At 33.5% G+C, this 23,089-nt stretch overlaps 2 protein-coding genes across 4 annotated transcripts in view; one reads left to right on the forward strand and one right to left on the reverse strand.

Moving 5' to 3' along the window:
• Positions 1-17,647, forward strand: LOC142978010 (tetratricopeptide repeat protein 36 homolog). 2 transcript variants are annotated; one of them, XR_012959732.1, is made up of 4 exons: positions 1-85; positions 177-466; positions 5,880-12,116; positions 15,483-15,616. XR_012959732.1 is itself a non-coding variant. In XM_076122220.1 (4 exons), the coding sequence occupies exons 1-4, from the start codon at positions 14,676-14,678 to the stop codon at positions 17,461-17,463; spliced, it is 567 nt and encodes a 188-aa protein (XP_075978335.1). In that variant the 5' UTR covers positions 14,557-14,675; the 3' UTR covers positions 17,464-17,647. The 2 variants fall into 2 exon arrangements, 1 of the variants encoding a protein (XP_075978335.1); XM_076122220.1 differs by lacking the exons at positions 1-85; positions 177-466; positions 5,880-12,116 and adding exons at positions 14,557-14,799; positions 16,846-17,021; positions 17,380-17,647 and having other exon boundaries at positions 15,483-15,665.
• Positions 17,640-23,089, reverse strand: part of Pkc53E (Protein C kinase 53E) — a 225,848-nt gene continuing 220,398 nt past the window's right edge. For both annotated transcript variants that reach the window (XM_076122215.1, XM_076122217.1), the window contains one exon: positions 17,640-23,089. The gene's annotated coding sequence lies outside the window, so the exon portion shown is untranslated.

Below are 23,089 nucleotides of genomic sequence, written 5' to 3' on the forward strand. Positions count from 1 at the left end.
GGCTACATCAGGCCAGTCAGTCAACATGGCGGCCCAAGATGAAGTTGACGTATGTGAAAGTTGGGAGGATATGGACGAAATTGGCGTAAGTGTAACTGTGGAAGCTGAACCTGGACGGTTCCCGCGTCGGCGCTGGCCGCCATCAAGTTATTCACTAGTGGGTTTCTGTGTTTCAGTTGGACCAGAAGATCAGGCTGATGTCAAGTGAGTGCGCGCCAGTGCAAACTTCACTCAAAGGTTGCAAGGTTACTGTTGAGGAGAACGCGTGTATTGGGTCTCAGTGCGTGATGCCGGAGCCAGCTATTCGTATATTGAAGCGGCCGTCGTCGTCAGGGAGCGGGCAACTGAACGGAGAGAGTCGCGCTCGGCCGGTCAAAACACTTGAACAAAGACAGAAGGAATACGCTGAGGCTCGGCTGCGGATCTTGGGCGAAGCCCGCAGCCCCGAGGACGTCATCGATGATAAGTAAGGCCGGTTTCATTTATCAATCATAGAGATACCTCTTTATATAACACCATGCAGTGACATTGAAACTGAGTGATTATTTTCGGTATGTTGTTTAGAAAACGCGTAATATTAGTGTCGAATCTAGTTCTAAAAGAGTTCTGAGGTGGTAACCATAGTTTATGAGACCTTTACTGGTGGGTTGTGCCCTAAACTCAATAGGTAAACATGGTATACTCAGTGGTGTTACTCCAGTGCTTTTGATATGGTAAACAGTCAGCAATTAGTGGTTAATGTTGATAGTGTTAATTAATCCTTTTTACCAGGCTCTGTTAGGATACATAAGCATGTTTACATGATTTACATATGAATAGAGCATAACAGACATCATATTTGGGTAACATTTTCTCTCGAAAACTGTCCATAAGGTTTACTGTTAGGAGTGAGTATTATAATTAATGTTTCTAAAGGGCAAGCTCTAGTTACCTGACTATAATTAATTATTAGGGATAATATTCACCGCTAATGCATCGAGAAACTATCATAATCATCTAAGTTATTACTAGATTAGTATTCTTAATTCAGGCAAAACTGGTATTTGGCACAAGATAAAGTAGGTATATCTATTGTCCGATGCCAGTTTACTATGACAATAAAGCAGTGGTAGTTGCCACTAGTTGCTATACAATTCCTATTAACCTCTCATAAATATTGTAGAGACAGTTCTTTAATGAAAAACTAAAATGTTTACTATAATCCTGCAACTAAGTAGAGATCCTTGGCATGCATGACTTATACAGATTATAATTAAGCATTCATACAAAACAAAGAAGCTGTATCAAACAGGCCACCATCAGCTACATAAACCTATGAATGAATGCTGTTCTTAAATTATGAATTTTGTATACCCCAGCCAGTTGTGACCCTTACATACAAGACTACTAACTTGTAGGACTATAATCTTCATCTTTTATCATCAATATAATATTACATAGCTGAGAAACCCCATAACAAGACAGAATAACAGCCAATTCAAGTACTAATAAAAGTAGGCCAAGTCTTTATACTAGTCTATAAATGTGTCATAGTTTTCTTATGACAATACATAAGTGTATGTTAGAATAAATGACATCAATAAGTATTTAGATCATTGTGGTCATGTGGGGAATTGAATGGTCAAGATAATAGATTGATAGTTATAACTAACATTCTTAGGCCATAGTGATAGGATATTTATTTACTTATAAAAACATACTTATTATTATATTGCTGTCTTAAGACCAGGCAGAGACTAAAGAATGCCACTTGCTGGTTTCGCTGCATACTTCTTTTGCTTTTTACATGCTGGCCATTAAATCTTCCAAGGCATTTTCTCTACATTTAGTTATTCTTAGTGAGACTTTTCTACACTTCTACTGCTTTAGACAATTTAGTGACACATTTTAGTCATGTATATGTTACTGTAAAAGTCCGGACCGTGGTAAATCCTAAGATTTTCCGGTAAAACCTAAGATTTACCAACTCTCAATGGTAAAAGTCCGAACGTTCTTTTATTTCGAACTTTTACCACCATTTAATTGGCAAATCTTAGGATTTACATAATGACACGGTAAAAGTTGATAAAGTCATATTGTAATGAGTTTGAGCCCTAATAGAATGATATTGCTAGGGATATAATTATATGCCGTAACATAGTTATAATGAGAGTTTGAAGATGTCGCCGGAGCCCCGCTTCGCGGGGCTCCTCCTTCTGGGTGGTTAAAAAAAAATAACCACGAAGGCTGAGGTGGGTGGCACCTCAGCCTTCTAACCTAACCTACCCATGTCGGTTTACCGAAAACTCGTTCTTTATAACTATTAAATTATTTTATATTAGCTACATTTACCTGCCCTTGAGGTATATCCTAAGATTTACCAAGTGAATAGGGGTAAAAGTTCGAAATAAAAGAATTGTTCGGACTTTTACCATTGAGAGTTGGTAAATCTTAGGTTTTACCGGAAAATCTTAGGATTTACCACAGTCCGGGCTTTTACAGTAACATATATACATATGAATACATTTCTATTGATGAAAATAGTTTTGTTACTTTTATAAAAATATACATATTTACTGATGAAATTAGTGTCTAAAAATATACATTTATTATCAGTGAGATTTCCCAAAAGCATGTGTACAAGAAAAATGTTACCATTCTGAATTTTAACTTCAATAAGAGATTCTTTAGTATATTCTACTAAATGCTAATCAAGACATTTGTGTTTATATGCACTGTTTTGTAAGAGCTCTATTACTCTAGCTACTCTATACTCTGCTCTACCTAAATTGCACCCCATTTGGCCCTCTCTGGGCCAAATGGGGTGCAATTTACTTACTACTAATTTAGGAATCCATACTAATATTATAAATGCGAAAGTAACTCTGTCTGTCTGTCTGTCTGTCTGTCTGTCTGTCTGTCTGTCTGTCTGTCTGTCTGTCTGTCTGTCTGTCTGTCTGTCTGCTACTCAATCACGCCTAAACTACTCAACCAATTTGCATGAAATTTGGTATGGAGATACTTTGATACCCGAGAAAGGACATAGGCTACTTTTTACCCCGGGAAAATGACGCATTTCCCGGGAAAATTCAGGTGGCGAATTAAGTCGCGAATAATCAATATTATAATGACATTAAATTAACAAAATTCCGTTGTCATGGCAACTGTTTTAATGGCGGATATGCCTTAGCGCGACTTCGTTATATTAGGAGATATTTAAATAATTTTGATATATTTTTCGGAAAAAAGGCATATTTTATATCATCACGCTACGACCAATAGGAGCAGAGTAATAGTAAAAAGTGTTATAAAAACGTGAAAAATTCTGACCCATTCTCTCTTATGTGACGCAAACGAAGTTGCGCGGGTCGGCTAGTACTATATAAACTTATTATGTACTGCCTACTTCATGTCAAAATAGAATAGAAAAACTAAACAAACACCTTCAATATTTTACAAAATTTCGTTTTCATGACATAGTCTGTAGGCCATCTGTTATTTAACCATGAAAATGCTAGATTAATATTACGAAACAATGACTATAAATTTGTAACTGTTATTCAAGCCTATAGGATTAAAATCTAAGACCAAAGTAAATATAAAAATCATACAATTTTATCGCAATTTATACAAAACATCATCATTATTTACCTACATATAGTTGATGAGTTAGTAGTTACGTGATGTATACATGCCACCAAATACGTACATGATTTAATATTACATAAACCTTATTATTGCTGTGAACACATAATGGGTTTATTGTTCTGACTCACTCTTTTATTAGAATTAATTATTAAATAGTTATAGTGCAACAACTTAGTTAAGAACATTGCCATGCATGATTTCTAGATTATAATTAAGAATTCGATATATTTATAAAATAAAATGGAATAGCTGTATCAAACAGACCTCTGTCAGCTGCATAAGCACTGATATTATAAATTCTGTATACCTACCAGCAGCGACAACATACAATTCTCTCTACTGCAATTTTGGACTGTTCAAAGTATATTGACTTGCTAACAAGGCTCTTTATTAAGTTGCTGGGCTATAATAAATATTATAGTATCTTGAATACTATGTACCATCGCGTTATAAGTGCATCTATTATTATAAACATTTTAACTAACAATGTCTAGTCGCCATGTCGCTACATCGGCGCGCAATGGTCGTGGGTTTGATTACCACACGGAAGAGATATTTGTGTGACTGAATCAGGGTTCTTAATTATCGGTTTCTATGATAATTTTTGCGATATAAAGACTTTGACTGAAATAGTTGCTTTTCAAAATGCACAGAACAACCGGTGTACTGGCCATATTTTAAAGTTTTTAAGGTCCAATGTTAGGTATAAGAATATTGTTATTTTTATATTTCTATGTTAGGAGTAGAATCTATGTTTATTTTATTGACCATAGTGTTTGAAACAGTGAAACTGAGTGAAAAATATTTTTGTTTATTATCTGTGTGTTATTTTGGGAAATAGGTCAATGTAATGGTCAAGGTTATTTTTATTTGTCCCAGTTGTTTTATGATCATTGTAAGAGAGAATACAAAAATGCTTGTTTATAAGAGAAATAACGAAACTTTACTGTACCTAAGTGGCACTTAAAACATTTCTGTTGTGAAGTGCTATTTGTAACACAAAGCGTTATTCATAACTCAATTGTCACATTACTTATTTTAACTTTTATTTATTTCCCAATTTAACCCAGGAGTATTTTTTACTTGCGTCTGCTGGCGACTCATCGATACAAATTATCGTATAATATAATATTATGTTGATCCAGGTTATAACTATCTCTGTATCAAACTTTATCCAAAACCGACCAGTAGTTTTTACGCCATAGATTGACAAACATACACTCTCACGAATTCTCTCTTTTTTTGTAATATTAGTTGGATAGGATATATATGTTAAACTTTTTCCCTCTTATTCATAAAAATATATGAAGTTATGAAAGGCTTATAAAGAGTTTTGTTTCTTTCACTCCTTAGTAAAATGAAAAAGAGAAAACATATTATAGTAGTTCTTTAACTAAAATAGGTTTATAGTGTATTTTGAATAAGAGGGTTTGAGATTATATCCAATTGTTTTGTGTTCTTAAATCTAAAGGGATATTACATTGAAGCACATTCTTGTCTGGCTCAAAATAGAGTGCTATTCATCGCCAATTAACGTTTAGAGAACCTTGGCATAAAACTAGTTATAATAGCATTTAAAAATTATCACTCATTTATTACTTTACTATCTTAGATTCACTGCCTACATGGCGCAGTGGTTTAGGTCACCACGCCACTACTATTACGTCGGGAGATCGTGGGTTCCATTCCCACACAGAACAATTATTTGTGCGATCCACAAATAATTGTTACGGGTCTGGTTGTACTTTGTGTCCGTTGTTTGTATGTTTGTAAAAGTCCCCGCGAGACAAGCGATTCTTAGTGCAGGAGTTGTCTTTTTTAAATGATAAAATAAATGAATGAATGATGAAACTGATTGAATAACTTGACTGTTTTCCTATTGGGAAATTATGTGGGAATTTTTGATGAGGGTTGTGCTATGTTGGAAATACCTGATATTTAATTGTAGACTAGTCACTTGTTTCAACATTTTAATAAAACTAGCTTACTAGGTACTTGTGCATTGTGTATTTCTGTGGCGTAGTCGATACTGTGTCCGACTGATGAACATGAGGTCTCGGTTTCGAATCCTGGGTCGGGCCAAACAGGATTTTCTAAGATTTTTTGTTAAGAATTTCTTAGAAATGGCCCGGAGTTCGGAAGTTGAGGTCGTAGGTCAATTCATCCGCGATATATTATACCACATAGCATTAGCTAGAAAGAGAACGTATTACGATTGTTTAGTTTCTCATATAACAATGTCTTTGTTTCAGTTTAAGCAGACTTCAAGACAAACTCCAAGCCAACAATATCAATGACAATCAAAATAACACTAAGACTAAGAACTCAAGTGACAATAACGCCAAAGGGAGGGAGAGGAAAGTCCTCACACGACTCCCTAGCGGCCCTCCCCCCGCCGGGGTGTTCCCTTCACCCCCTCCGAGAGGAGTCCTCGTCATCAGGACCCCAAGAGGACCGGACGGAACAAAAGGTTTCCAGAAAAGGTAGCACAAGCAAATAACAATATTGAAAGTTATTCACAAAGACGTAATAAGTTTCCATCCATTTGACTCATATTGAATAATTCTGTTATCATGTTACTATGTTATTTCACAATTTTTAGTTTTTATGTCTGTCTCAAATGTTATAATGTATCTGATTGTTATAACTAAGGCTGCTATCGCATTGGCGTTTTACAAGCGTGGGCGTTTTTCTAATTTCGTAATTGCACCTGTTGCCAACAAACGCGACGTTACCGTTGCGTTGACGTGACGTTGACGCTGCGCACACGTTGGAGAGACGCTCGTAAAACGCCAGTGGAATAGCTTAATTTTGTAACGTACAGCCACAAGCATACATTCGAATAATATATTCATGCATATTATAGACAGCAAGATAACTGTACTGTTTTCAATTTCAAATGTAAAGATTATTGAAGAATTTCAGTGGTTACAAATAACAGTACAACTAAATATGTACATATTTGAATACTTTTTTCGATGTGTGCTTGTTAGGTTTGCTCCACATATTCGGTTCGGCTATATTAACCGAACAACAAAACCGACTCGACTCACTTGTTCGGCTTGTGTCGATCGGGTTCATCTACACATATTCGGTTTTGCCGCCCGTCTACTCCGATTAATGGCGAACCGTAATATGTGTGTAACAAGTCATACTGTACGTTTAAAATTTCGCTTTGACATTCGTATTCATATATTTAAGTGTTTGTGTTGCTTAAGTCCTTTCGTGTTTTGCGGTACGGTATAGTTAAATTTACAATTACCACACTACCGTCTATGTAATTGCAAGTATTGCAACTGATTGGGTTAACATATATTATCATGATTAGCAAATATTATCATATGCAAACACGATCTAAATACATGATTTGTTTCGCTTCGGTCGCTCCCAAATATGTTGACTGACTTGGCAATTTTGCCCGGATTTTAACTTTGCCTGTATTTCTTTAACTTTATTACTGCATGGACACTATTGTACAACTATTTTTCATTGGAAGTTCCGTACAAAAACACATTTATCGAGCTCCTACTCCACTATAATGGTGAATACTCAAGGTGACAGTGCTATATTGCAGTGGTTTCACAAATATATGTGTTTTTTAAGTAGGCAAAGTTATTGTTCCGTGGCAAAGTTGCCATGTTTTCCTGGACTCATTTTATCAATCATCAGTTAAATAAAATGTTAATATAAGAAAATTAATTAAAAATTGTGAAATAAATTTTAAAAAATCAAGAGTGCTCAGTTCAGGGAACAATCAATGTTGTTGATATTTAACGTTTTTGTAGAGCGAAACGTTTCCGCTAGATTAAATGATGAGATTATATGGAATGAACACTCTTAAGGGTATAGACGGGCAATGTTAATACGGCAATGTGTTGCCTGATAGCCGTTTAAGATACTGCTTGTTCTTACTGTTGGGTAGTCCCAGAATTCGTTTTTAAATAGCAGTCTTTTAGCTTCACTCTTTGGCTGCTTGAACGAATCGCAACTAAGGTACTCCCGAATGAAATAAGTAATTGCTATTTGCTGCTGAACTTTGCCAGTTACACGTTACCGTGACAACACTGCCCGTCTATAACCCCTTTTAATATATGTGTGCATTTACATATATTTTTAAATATACGAGCATAATTTAACAGTTACATTAATTCACAAAATTATATGAATTTAAAAGAAAAGAAATTGAAATATTGCGATTGTGTGAATACGATTTATATATTACGAAAGAAAATTGAAAGTTTTAGCAATTAAACTTTTTATATACAGTTTTTCTACATGTATAGCATATTTTTAGGGTTAAGATATTGCTAATTGTATATTTATAGTATATTATTTTACTATGTTAAGTTTTATAATGCGTTTGCAGTGTTTGTGTCAACTTTGCCCTGTTATATTCTCTAGTTTGCCTCTCACTTAACTTTGCCATCAAGATTTTTAACTAAAATAACAATCACTTAAACAATTACAATTAATTGTAAATTCGTATCGAAATACAGTCCTACTAATAAACTTCATGGAATCTTATTAGTTATACAATGCTTTGTCACTTTCAATCAATTTTGAAACTGTATATGAGTGAAAAAGACAAAACACTGTATAACTAACAAGAGCTTACACGACGTTTCTTAGTAATACAGTAAGTATTTTATAGGCAATATCGATAGATAATAGTAATATAATCGTCAAAGTGGACACACGCATTGTTAAATTGCGTTACAAGTATGACTGATGTGTGTGTGAGATTTGACCTTTTATTATTTTGGATATAATTATTTTTGTCTTGCAAACCTTATTACTCATGGGCATTGTCCCGAAATTTAACAAGCTATTGTGTATTCAACATGCCAAAAGCCCAGCATTTTTTAATATTCAAGTGTTAAACCTCAAAATCATATTGAATAAAAACTAGCCTTAAAATTGCCAGTATTGCTCTTAGATTGTTGGCACAGTCCTAGTATCTTGGTTGTGAAGTTAGTTTCTTATACTAACGTTTTGGGTAATAACTGCTGTTAAAATAGCTACATGTCGTCACTCTGGAAGTTAATATTAAAATAAGTCCTTTTTGCTACTCGGCTGTTAAAGATTGATAAACCTAAATAAATTTTAATATAACCCATTAATGTCCCACTGCTGGGTAAAGGTTTTCACCCGGAATGAGGTGCCTTGAGTCCACCATTCTGGCCAAGTGCGGGTTGAGGTCTTTGCATACATTATAGAACTATTCTCACGACGTATTAATTACTTTTTGCGAATATAAGACTGTCTTCTCTGTATATTTTACAACGAAACATAATTCTGTAGTGACATTTTGTTTGTCACTACTAATGTAATTTTACCTTTCTTATAATAGGTAAAGTTAAACCTATGATTTCAGTAATAACGTTACTGAAATTGATATATATATAACAGTATTTCAATAATAATAATACTTTTGTGTAACTGTAAAAAATAAATAAATATAACCAAAATAATATTGGTCGCATTAAACCAACGCTAGTATAAGTCTTACATAATATTATGAGGATTGTGATATAGAATAATTGTCTTATTACAAACCTTATCCAACGGCTAAGTTATATCTACCGGTTACGTCATTGATAGCTCGAAACACTTTAACAGTACAGGGATAGAATACGACGTCTATGAAACGAGATAATAAATCTTATTTAAGGTTTCATAAGTATTGGATAAGTGTCGGATAGTCTATCAGACAGAAGCTGGACACATGGTTTCCTATATAAATAAATGATTCCAAACTAAACAGAGCTTGTACTATGGTAACCAAATAACTGATAAACATACTTGTATAGATAGTAACAACCAGGCTCAGAACAAAATACTGAATTCTCAATAGTTATCCTAGTTGGGATTGGAACCCACCACACTGCGTGACCGCGTTAACCACTGCGCCTAACGTGCAGTTTATTGTGACTTTATTTAGCAGATTGGTTATCTGACACTTACTCATTAGTTGTGAAACTGGCCCTAAATGTATTAAATGGAATTGAAAATATTGGGTACTTTTGCTTTTTACCCTAATTTACCCTTTTGCTGATAGGGTTTTTATATACATCACAATTATGTCCTAAGACTCGTATGCAATGGGGTAAAGGGTAAAGCTAAAAAGGCTTGAATTTTAACTGACTTCTTATATCCAAAGGTCTTATGTCGTACCTCGTAATACGTTACATGCGTCCTTTTCAAAATGTAACTTGATTGTAATAGAAAATGTTTTAATGTGATCGGTAACTTAAGAAGAAATATTTCTTAGGTAATAAATTCTTAGGCTCATTGCAAACCAGCAAAGGCGTAGATAAGATGCAGCGTCTTCTCTGGTTTGTGTTATACTTTAAGCTACCGACAAATTGTTAAACCATACGAAAGGTGTTCAGAATATTATAAAATATTTTATATGATCGTTATTTTTCTTGTTAGTATTAAACCTCGCGTATGTCTTATAATACTCATATTTAAAAAGTATTAATGTTCTGAGACACTTGCCTGTATGTTATTTATCCTATTTATATGTATGTGTGACTCTTAAAGCCGAATGCTTAAACAACACTCAATTTAAGTAAGACACCGGCAACTTAGTTAATCCTAGCATGCAAGATTTATCAAGATAATAATTAATAATTCTATGTATTTTAAAACTAAAGTAGTTGTATCAAATAGACCACCGTCAGCTGCATAAGACTGCGTGCCACTGATGTTCTAAATTTTGACAATCCGCGATTTTTGGATACAAAGTTTTCTACTAAGTTGTTGGGCTTTAGACAGAATAAGATTCAAGTGCTATTTAAAATTGAGCGTTGTTTGAGCATCCATTCGGTGGTAAAGAAGTTCAATTAAAAGTAGGGTAAGTTTAAAATGTCCGATATTTTCAATTCCATTTTCCACATTGAGACTATGTATCAAATATGGTGTGAACTTTAATCATTATTATTAACAATTTGCCTATTTATAAGATAATATGTAGTTAGTATTGTGTACAGGTATTTCCATTAAATTTAATGTTTATACAGGACTGATGGAATTTAACTGTACATATATAGCTAGATAATGAAGGAATGGGGAGTTTTTGAACAATTATGAGACCAAAAAACGGCATTTGCCACATCCCCAAAATATATTGGAATCGGCTTCCCATCTTTACCAATCGTGGTTATGAAAATTTTTACTCCATGACTTCCATGGTATATTTAATGACATTGTTCTTATAAATAGCGAAAACTGTGAGAAACTCTTTGTCAATTGTAAATATTTAATAAACCATACCTCACAACTTTTTCATATATGTTTTCATTTTAACAAACCTATGTAGTTTAATAACCATTCAGCTTATTGCTATGATAGTTATAGCTATAAGCTTAGAAAAGTTTACGAAGATATTAAGTATTGGGTTGGGGTTTCACACAATCTTTTTAGATTTTTGGAAACACGGGCTCTGATTGACGTGAATGCTTACATATTTGAGTTAACTTTGACGTATGACTAAGGGAATATAGATGAAGATTAATTGTGAACACTCTTTATGTGATGCTAACACAAATTTAAATGGGTTCAAACGAAAAAAGTATGTTTTTATTCTTATAACACAGAAATACATTGGTTTCAATGAAACAATGTTCACATGACGATCTTGGATGTCGAAGCCGACTCCAATACTATTGGGAATACTATTCTTCGGTAATAGCAGTTTACCGAGGTTTGGGTGAATTCTACTCACAGTGAGATGAATATAAATATTACCAGCTACTTATAAACACAACTAAAATCGGGATGAAAATTGCCTTAAATTGTTCTTTCCATGCATTCAGAGACTCGCCGTTCCCTACAGGTAAAGTAAAGTGCCGCTACGTATTCACAAGGTTGTGCTCATATCATATAGCTTTCATAGCTTGTCTTATAGGTACTATGATTACTACCAGTTAAGATGGTCAGAAAGTACATGTTTCAACTCAACATAGATATAGATTTTTGAAAAGTAATTAATAAGTATCGAGAAGCTACTCGCTACATTATTTTCAGTGCGTATTTAACAAAAAAAAAGTATGGTCATAGATCATAATATTTTAGTCAATATACCTATATAATAATATTTATATTTTCAAAATATTGAAAACTTTTTGTGAGAGTTTCCTTTCAGAACGAAATATTTGCTATATGCTCTCCCACCGTTTATCTTGACAAAATCGAATCACTCCGTAGTAATACCCACTTAGTAAATATTAATTTTATGATAGAAAATACTGTTATTTCTCAAACCACAAAGATATTTATAGTTTAAGACATTTGGATAATTTACTGAACGAAATTTAAAAATCTAAATTTGAATTGTTCCGAAATTACTATGTGAAGGTAGATACATATTTAAAACTACCACCTGCTTTTGCCGTTTAACATTATTTTCGAGCATGTGTCATAAATTGTATAAAAATGATTAATTCGGTGGTTGTGCATTAATTGAAGAATATTACGAAAATACTGTAAGTACATGTTCAATATTTACGCTATATCTAGATAATTAAGTACCTATATCGACAAAAATATATTTTTACAACTTAATCTTATAGTAGGTACCCATAGTCGTTAAATAATAAATTAAGAATCATAAATAAATACATTGTGTAAGCTTATTTATTAAATTCGAATACCTAAAATATTTGCTTTGATTAAACACCAAAAACGTAGAATTCTTGTGTTTTACTTAGGTATATTGTAATAATAGGCTCATTTTTTGAACAATTTAGTGCCAATTTATTTATTCCTCAGTAACATAAGTATTGTTGAAACGCGCTACGCCTTTCTTTGTTTCTAACAATTAAAAGAAATTTTACAAACAGCTTGTTGTTATTTAAAGGCACATTTTTCATATTTTTGGTTTAGTAGATAAAAAGTAAAGTATATAAGAAATAAAAAACAATTTCTGGTTGCTGTTAAAGCCTATTTTTAGCATTTCTGACAATAAGTCCTCTGGCTTATGGAAGACCTTTTCGTACATTGTTGTCACTTTATTTATCGGCTAGTCTATCAGTAAGTGGCGACCGCCAGTTAAAACTCGAAATCTAGTCACAACTTATGTATCAGTACGTTGTGGTTTATAAGTGAGATTTAGAAGTAAGTTTACTAACAAAATGTATGATATTTGTTTCACAATTATCATCTCAGCTCCGCAAGTAGTAGACATGATAAATACCTGTTCTTTATTTATAAGATGTAATAATATTTGACCACGAATGGATAAGCACCAGATTATTACCTAGTCGAGGCAGGCTGCCAGCGACTTCGTCCGCGTGAAAACCCTTCCCACCCTCGGAAACTCCGGGATAATAAGTAGCCTATGTGTTATTCTGGGTCTGCAGCTACCTACATATCAAATTTCATCGTAATCGATTCAGTAGTATTTGCTTGAAATGGTAACAAACATCCATACTTACATACTCACAATCTTTGGCATTTATAATATTAGTAGGATATAAGAAAAAATCTGTCAAATGCACTTCAAGTGCTAACTACTTAGGGCGCGTTTACATATAACGTCCGTTTTAACAGGATCCGTTCTACGAATCCGTGGATTGCTGTTATTTTGTCGAATCGGTATTTTTTACTGGATACGGAATACTGTATTATGTGTGTACTGGCTCATACAACTACATACGCTAATAACACACACGTTTAAACGGACCTGTAAAACTGACGTTATATGTGAACGCGCCCTTACAATCAATCATGTAGAAAACCTAAATGAGAAAAAATCTTTTGGTGCACATGACAAACATCATTTAAGTTCAAGGACCATCTATAGGCCTATTCGTGTTATTATAGTCCGCTGCGTTATTGCTGTATGTGAATTGAATACGGTGGCAACAACAAACTCTATTTATTTGTTAGAAATAGATATTTTAGTTCGTAAATTATATTAACTACTCGACAATTATTAAATTTGTTTAAATGATCACTTGTTTTATTTAGGAAATGGCACCTGTAAACTATAGGTTTTGGGTTCAATACCCCGGTCGGGTAAAACTAACTCTAACTGATCAGTGCGCAAAACAATAGTGTATTTTCTATTGTGCTTGCTAGAGGTTACGACAAACATTCACCCATCTATGACCAGTTTGAGAATAGAGTCGTTTAACCCTTATGGTCTACAATCTATCGGAATGCAGGTACCTGAGCAACTTTACAATCTTATTAATGTTATTTATAGATTAATGACAACTAAAGGTTTTGTTACAATTGATATACCAATAACTAGCAGTTTTACTTCATGTGAATTAGGTCGAATAAAGAAAGTAACCAGCAATATTGCAATATTTATAAAAACATAGTCATTAAGATGTTATCAATTTGTCGTTCTGATTACATTCATGACATTTTACGCGTAAATAAACAAGTCGAGAACCTGTTTCTATCGACGCAAGCTCGAAGGCTGATTAGTAATAAATTAATGATAACTTATAATAAAATCGACGATAGTAGCAAAGAAATCATACAATTTTCTTTAATGTTATAATCATGTCTATTTTTGTGCCTCCGGTATTTAGCGAAATCGTTACAGAGAAAAGACATAAGTACTACTACCATTAGCATTTAGCTTCGAAAAAGCCACATTTCTGGACCTCATCTTCTGGTGATTATGTCTTACCGATACGCACATTTAAAAAGAAGTCTGATTATTTCAAAGCTCGGCATTTTTGTATAGATTTTATGTAGAGTAATAAAAAATAATTTATTAGCAGTTCACAGTGGTCCTAAAATAATGTTAGTAACTAAAGCCATACTAGGCATAGCCTTACGAAGCAGTGATTTTTAAAGATGTAGTTCCCTGCAGGTTTGTTTTTTACAACTACCTACACATCTACTAATCATGAAAGTTCTTTTTTCTCCCATTATCATCCCTCTTAAAGGAAACTTCTCATTTCGCATCAAACTAATTATTTATGCAAAATATCGAACGTAGATAAACAGCCAACCAGTTGTAATTCCGTCTTGAAAACAAGTTTGTTAGTTTGTATCAAGTGTTCCTTCGAAGTGGTAGTGTCATGGCCGCGCTAGAACATCTAAGTGAGAGAGATAAAGCTGTATTGAGGAGTATATTTGATCCGACGGCGACTATTGGAGATGTGGTCGAAGATGAAGGTGACAGCTTTGCTGAAGAGGAGCCGGGTATGTAGTATCTTGAAATATAGTTCTTATGTATTTCGATATAGAGTGAATTATGAATAGTTCTAGTTTGTGGAAGAGTTATTTTTGCGTGATAGTTTGTGTTATAAGCTAGAGATTGTTATTGTCAATGTTAATGCATGATAGGCCGTCATTCTACGTAAATATGTTATAAAAAATACTACTGCCTACAAGGATGTTTTATGTCAAAACACCTCGGTTACCAAGCTTTTCTAAAAAAGTCAGAAACGTTTCGATAAATACTGAAATACGCAGTGGGATATTACCTATCCACATATCTGTACAGTTCATGAGCCTGTCAATCTACATACCGTGGGTTCGAAGTTCTAAGCACCTACTTCTTACCTCTTGTACCGTCAACAAGTTTAAACTAAGTACCTACTTATCTTTTGCAACCACCAGTGTAGCAAATTCAAATTCATATCACCTCTTGTACCATATTTTCTGCAAATAAATTTAATTTGAATTTCAGCTGGGAGCGTGTGTTGACTAAAACGACATGAAAGCTACTACTCAGAGTACCGGGATCGTGGTTTAGTTTCCCTTACGAAACAAATATTTGTATGCTCTAGTTATAAATAATTGTTTCGGCTGTAGTTGAACTAACCTCATGAATTTTGAGAACAAGGATCGTGAAAATTAAGTTTTTTCCCTACAAATTTCAGAACCCTCAACCGACGCGTACAAAGAATCATCCTCGCTATGTGCCCAAGGGGTCCGGCTGGCTGAAGCAGGCAAGTTAGAGGAGGCTCTGGAGCTGATCACGCGAGGAGTAGAGGCCGCGCCTGACCGTGCCGCCTCCTACAATGATAGGGCACAGCTGTTGAGACTTATGCAAAGAGATGATGGTGAGAGACCCTTTATAATAACTTCGTAAACAACTAAACTGTATTTGAACCGTGTCTAGGTAGGTATAGGTATTTGTTGTTAATACTGTTGTTTATTATTCAAATGGTTCTATAAGTATTCTAGTGCCTAGTATTCGAGTCCGTGCCTCTATTAATGTGCTAAGCTTTAACCTATAAATGTGTCTAGTTAAAGCCTAGGCACAATTAGGTATAGAGACACGGACCTACTATTATTTAGTATTGAGTTCTAATAACCGCTTCACTCGTCAGACATGCCATTGCAGTGCCATTGCAGTGAATAATTAGGGGATTAAATGACACAGTTGATTGTAAATATTATTACTCAGTATTTAATAAGCAGTGTGCTTTATTCTGCTCTAGTTTTTTCATGAGGATCCACTCGCCAGATTACTGTAGCCTAATTTTAACTCTGAGTTTTCAACTGTCTACATGCAAGCAAACGGACAGACTTCACACTTTCTATTTAAATCTATTCGATAACAACACGTCGAATGTTGTTTGTTTCCTGTAATCGACCTCATTCTAGAAATTATTTCTCAACATTTGCATATTTAGATAATAGATATAGATAAATAAATATCTTTGGACAACTCACACACGGTCAAATGATTCCTAACTAAGCAGAGCTTGCACTTTGGCAACCAATTAACTGATGCACATAATTAAGTATATGTTTGCGTCTAAATAGTTACGTACTTATAAGTCAACAACCGGGCTGAGAACAGATCAGACAGATATTTGTCCCTGGTGGGATTCGAACCCACCACACGCGACTCTACGGTGATTGGGGCGAAGCGACCAGTTTAACCACTGCACCAAACGTAGGTACAGTTAAATAATATGTCTACAATTTTAATGTAATATATGACCACACAAAAGGCAACACACCAATGACTTCGAAGTTATGTGTGTATTAGAAATAATTATCACTTGTTCTAACGGTGAAGGAAAATACCGTGATTATTGAGGGCATACAAGTTCCCAACCCACACTTGGTCAGTGTTGTGGACTCAAGGCCTAACTCCTCCCTCGTTTAGGAGGAGACCCTTGCCCAGCAGTGGGACAGTAATGAGCTATTAAAAAATCAAAACAATTGAATGGTATGGAAGCCTTTTATTACTAATCCTGATCATAAAATTCTCCATGTATTCCCTTACAGAAGCGATGTCAGACCTAGACCGTGCGCTACAGCTGACAGCGGGTCACAAGTCCCGCGCACGCGCACTAGCGCTCTGTCAACGCGGGGTGTTACTTCGTAAGCGCGGGAACGATGATGACGCGCGCACAGCCTTCAACGAGGCTGCGCTACTAGGAAGTAGTTTCGCTAAGAAACAGGTTAGATTACTTACTGCATTATTAATTTATTTATTAACTTGTTACTGAGTGTTACAGAATTAAATTTGGAGGAACATGTATTTATAGTTGGTTATCACAATTTTTTGCGTCCCGTCATCAGTAGGTTAGGTTACGTAGTAAGTAGGTACTGATCTTATTTATTTGCATAAAATAAATAGAGGAGAGTTCCAAGTTACGTTTTCTAGACTTTGGTAAAAGATTCCTCAAATTTTTCAAAAAGGAATTTAAAATACTAATTCTCCGGAACAATGTATTCTTTCTTTAAGCTTCCAAAAATTATTTTCATTGGTGTTTTGACTTAGTTACAGACTTTATACGAAACTTTATAATATTTCAGGTGGTTGAAATGAATCCATATGCAGCTCTATGTAACCAGATGCTTAGTCAAGTTATGAGAGGTGAAAAGGACATCACACTTTAACCGGTTTGGTTTGTGTTGTCTATGCCTATTAATCTTGGATCTATATAATTCTTAGTTTCTTGGATCAAATAGAAAATGTTTAGTTGATTATTATCAATAATGAAGTACTTACCTAAGTACCTACCTATATTCGTTATAATGATTATGTTTAAAGGGTTGTAAATAAAACACAGATAAAATCTAATGGATTAGAAATTTATATTGTTGAGTACAATCGACATTCACTTTCGAGAAAATCCATACAAACAACCAGAGATCTCGTACAGATCTATTGAGTGAGACACTCGCCGGCACAACTCCTAACTCTTCCCAAAAATCCTTGAAAATGACAAATTTAATACTACAAATCGAAATACTGTTACTACACTATCGATATTAATAATAGAATATGCAATAAAATCTCATAAATCATGATCGCGTGCACACACGTCACTACGACACTGTGACGTCACCGCGCATGTCCGCACGCAATCACACCTTATTCTCGCAAATTGGTTAAAATTCAAAAGTTTTTTTTATAATAATTATTTAATTATTACTAGTGAGAGGCGACGACGGTAGACTAACGGAAAATTTGAAAGTGCACTTTAAACATTAAATACTAGGTCTTTTCAATATGGCGGGTTATATTTAAATTCGCGCGCTTTTCCTACGGCCATGTTTGACAGCAATGATTTGGCGCCAATTTGAATAGACCGATGTAACTTACTTTGAAGAGTTGCTTAGATATTTAAATGTTTGTAACTAAAATGTTTGAAATGATATATTTTTGGCACATGGATTCTTAAATAAATAGTGAAGATTGTGTGAGACGTCAAATACATTTATTTCTATAGTATAAAGTTTCTAAGCAACTCTTCTAAGTAATCCGTGAAAAGGATGATACATTATCACAGAAATAGTTGCAGTGTAGTTAAATTTATAGAAGCTTTGCAATCAAAGAAGATGTATCAACATAATTTGATTTTCACAGAAATCAGGCGCTGTTTAAAACTTAGATGAACATTTATATTTTATAGTATTCTAACATATACTAGAGGTATGGCAGTATGTGTGATTTTGTTGGTGTTTTCTCATTTCATCTAATTTTAAACCGCGCCATAGATAAGAATGATAGCTTAATTGAACCAAAAACAAGAATTTATCTTTATGTTTGTCTATAGTAGGAGAACGTGCAAATATGTATTAATTATTGAATTGATTCCTTTCTTTATTTTATTAGTGTACCACAGCAAAGTGAAATCAATGTTGTCATAATCAAAAATCAAAATTAATAGAATTGTCAACAAATAAACATAACAATGCTGCCACACTAATAAAATAAAGAAACACAAATGACAGGTAATAAGATAAATATCCGGTAACAATATTCAATAGAATACTAATGGAAAAATATTTACATATTCTTTTGGCACAGGTGATGGTGCAATTAGCGACATCGTCATTGTAAAACTTTAAACACTCGAATATTCATTAGTAAAATATTTCAAAAGTATACTAAGACCTGTATCAACTACGGGCTTAATCTATAGAAGGGTGACTTTAGGCCTATTTATGAGATATCAAACGAAAAACTAAACCGATCACTTGATTTAAAATGCAAAGTTTCACAAATATGTTGTTTAAAAACCGTCCCAGATGTCGCCACAAGCGTATAGTCGTCAAAAGTTGTCGAAATGTCGCGATTTAAAAACTGTATTCTCGTCAAAATATTTAAGTAAATTTAAGGAATAAAATTATTCTAAAACACTAACGCTTGCGACTTAAAGGACATTAGGTATCTACGTTTTCCGTAATACCCTTTTACATTTTTTTTTATCTAGCAAACATTTTAAATTACACAAAGGGTAGAAAACTGTCAGGAAGAGCAACCTAACTCTAACACGATATCATATACTATGCTAAATAATATCAAGATATTTATAACTAATTCTCACTGAACACATACAATAACTATATAACATTACACATACTTTTCAGACCGCAATCTGAATCTTTGTATTCCATTGAACAGCTCTTGAAAAGCACGATGAGCTCTTCATGATCAAAACGATCAATGGAACGTAAATTTTAAAACAATCGATTGAATACTTGGTGTTGTCACAGCACTAAATTAAATGACGAAGCATATAAAGCAAAATAAATGGCGATAATATGTAGCTTATACTAAGAAATAATACTTATGCCGTGTTCTTTTTAACTGGTTATATAGAAAAGACTTATATTATGACCAGAAGGTTATTCCACTCTCGCGAAGGTGTTTTTTTTAATCAGGGAACCAATTCTCTTATGTCAAATGAAAGTGACAGTTCATTGACAGGCGATGATTCGCGCGCAATTTTTTTTTAAATTTGAAAACGCGATCGATATAAGATCGGAATGACATTTCGAATGTTTTTTTTTTAAGAATTGGTTCCTCTGTCTTTATAGCAAAGGAAACCGCGATCATGGTGGCTTATTTACAATTGAGATCCTATATTAACGGTTAAATATAAATAAATAGCTAAAAGTTTTATAAACTTTTAAATATATTATTATTCTATTATTGACCAAGTCAGAGTAAAGTAGGGTGTTAAAGGCAAAAGCTAGCAGACACTAATTAGAAGTAAACGAATTATGAGTATAATTTTATTGATGTTATTTTTTTTGGTGCATTTTAAATATGGCAATATCTTTCGGTTTAATTCGTGTGACATTAAAATTTTGAAATATGAAATAAATCAAAATATTTAATTTTGAAACTTATTTTTGACCATAATTAATACAAAGTTGAAACAAAGCCTATAATAAACAAGGAATTTTTAATGTAAATAAATAAATTAAGTCACACAAAAATATTGCCAGTTTGGTCTAATGACGTCACAAAATACGTCACAATTTGTCCAAAATGCCGAAATGCTGCTTAAATGCTTAAAAATAATACTTTTGAAAAACAATTTCTGCTGAATTCATTGATTTTACTTTACATAATTTGTAATACTCATAATTGAAACGGAATTAAGCAATTTATTTCTAATTTTAAAGAAGACTTAGCTGGGTAGGTTTGTTATTTATGTTATTATAATTATTTTGAATATAGAAAACATTATTCTTACGAGAATATTAAAATATTATACTTAAGAAGCCATTTTCCATAATTTCGTTCTAATTTTTATGGATAGATAGTAATTTATGCTTAAGTTTCCAGTATAATATGTTTGTAAGAACATTTTCAAACAATCAAAAAGTATTTATAACATCATAAAGGGATAACGGGGTGCGTTCTACGGTTATATGCAGAGATTGGGAAATGCATGCACAGAGAGTGAACGCCTGCATATGCAGATAAGGCTCTCTGACTAGAGATGTCTCTGCATGACTCTAGAGACAGGTTGGGGTGTCTCTGCATGACTCTAGAGACGGGGGTGGGGTGTTTCTGCATGTGTGTTAAGAGGGTGGGTGTTGGGTTGCGTGTTCGCGCCCGCTACGTTGACTCCCGCTCCAGCTGATGTAAACCTACGGTGATGGCTTGTTTTCATTCATTTAAATTAATAATATCACGACTAATTATGTAAAACAAAAACAAAAATAAATTTCATTAATAAAAAATTACCTTTTGAATAAGACTATGAATCAATTTATAAAAAAAAATAATTACTTGTCTTCAAAATTTTTGCGAAAATAAGCCACCACCCTTAAATTATACTTAAAACTACGAAAAGAATTTTTAAAAAATCACTATGCAATATTACCTATTTAAATATTGTTTAGCAAAGCCGCGTTCAATATGGCGGCAAAACACTATTGAAAGATATAACATTAAGCTAAAAATTAAAATAAAAAACACCTAAATGTCATTTTATTACATTTCAATTTAGAATCAAATGCTTTCCTTTTATTAAATCCACATCGATTAATCTAACAAGATGTATATACGATTTTAAAATGTAATTTTTAATTAGCGATAATATTAATTAAGTTAGTAAGGCTATTTTAGTAGACGATTATTGACAGCAGACAGCTGTGACGATTTGTATAGATATTATGTGGGTATTTTAATTAAAATATTAAAAAATATTTTAAATATGTAAAAAAAAATCGACTCCGAAAAATAAAATTCCCTTGATTATTAATGAAGTTAAAAACAAATCTTTGTTAGCCAAATTATTCACAACAATATAGCATACTCCCATAAAAATAACAAGTTAAATTAAAATTAATCCCCCTTTTAAATGTACAAACTGAAATGCTTATGATAATTTACCCCAAACAAAAAAATTACACCCTCACTATTAATTCAAAACCGAAATGATTTCCACCATAATATCAATACAAATCAAAATCGAAACGAAACATACACGCATGCAAGTGAACAGTCACACACACAATCATACATACAAGCTAACAGTCAAGCTCATACAACGTTCCATACATTCCATACATATTCCATACATTACACCTCAGTGTGAATACACCTTAAAAACATAATAACGTGTTACCATAGACAATGAAAACTTAATGTTACCAGCCTAAATAAAAAACACTAATGACATCTTTGGGCAAAAAAGGGGCGTATTAATAATTATTATTTGATGAAATTCACCCAAAAATGGTCAAGTCAACAGTAAATACTAACTACATAAGTAGAGATTCAAATTATAATGAGCTAAAATAATATTGCGGTATTCGAACACACATTTAGCTTACGTCACACAACAGACGAACGTCAAAAAGATCTAATTTCGAAAAGAACAGATTGCAAGCCAATTTCTAATTAAAAAGTATAAGCCAAGCAATCTTTTGTCTATACAACGTAAGCTAAATATGTACGGGTACATTAAAAACGCTTATCAATATTGCCATCCACACGACAGACCAGTATTTACAATATAAACAACACTGATATGTGAAAAACGTGAAAAATCAACGAAACGAACCGCACAGCTTGACGCGATCTGTCAAAATTGCAAGCGAATATAGACTTTAACGTATTCTAATAGAGTAGAATGTATTTTGACAGAAAGTGTGATAACTGTGCGGCTAGAACAACATTTATTTATATTATCAAGTGGCCCCAAGATCATGATATAGAGATTGCCAATGCGTCGAGATTCTGAACAGTGATTCTCACAAAAGTAACTTAATATTGCCAATGTTACGTAGAGAGCGTATAAGTTAAAACACGAATTAATATTGCTTAGCGAAATTCGTTGAATTACATTTCCCAATTATTGCGGTCAAATAAATTATTGCTTAAAACAAAATACTACTCTTATATTATTCGACATCGATATAACGATAGAATAGTGAGTTCAGATTCGAGAGAATATCGCTACGAGATATCGATGCTGAAGTTAAAATAACTAATAAAAACACAGTCATGTCGTATTGGATGGTGTAAGAATATCTTCGACTAAAAATTAAGAGTAGTAAAAATAAGGGGAATGAGCAAAATTCCTTCTACCGTACCTCTGAAGAGCCTAAGATAGCATTCCCTCAAGAATCGACGATCAATGAACAAGAGTGAGATAGCGAACGACCGACGTCGTATGAGTGACAGAGACAGTCGACAGATGTAGTGAAGTGGCTGACCGTAGCGGGTGTTCCCACCGCGCAGACAGCTTCGATAATGACGAGAAATTCAACC

This window comes from Anticarsia gemmatalis, chromosome 13, assembly GCF_050436995.1.
Source record: "Anticarsia gemmatalis isolate Benzon Research Colony breed Stoneville strain chromosome 13, ilAntGemm2 primary, whole genome shotgun sequence".
Lineage (NCBI taxonomy): Eukaryota > Metazoa > Arthropoda > Insecta > Lepidoptera > Erebidae > Anticarsia > Anticarsia gemmatalis.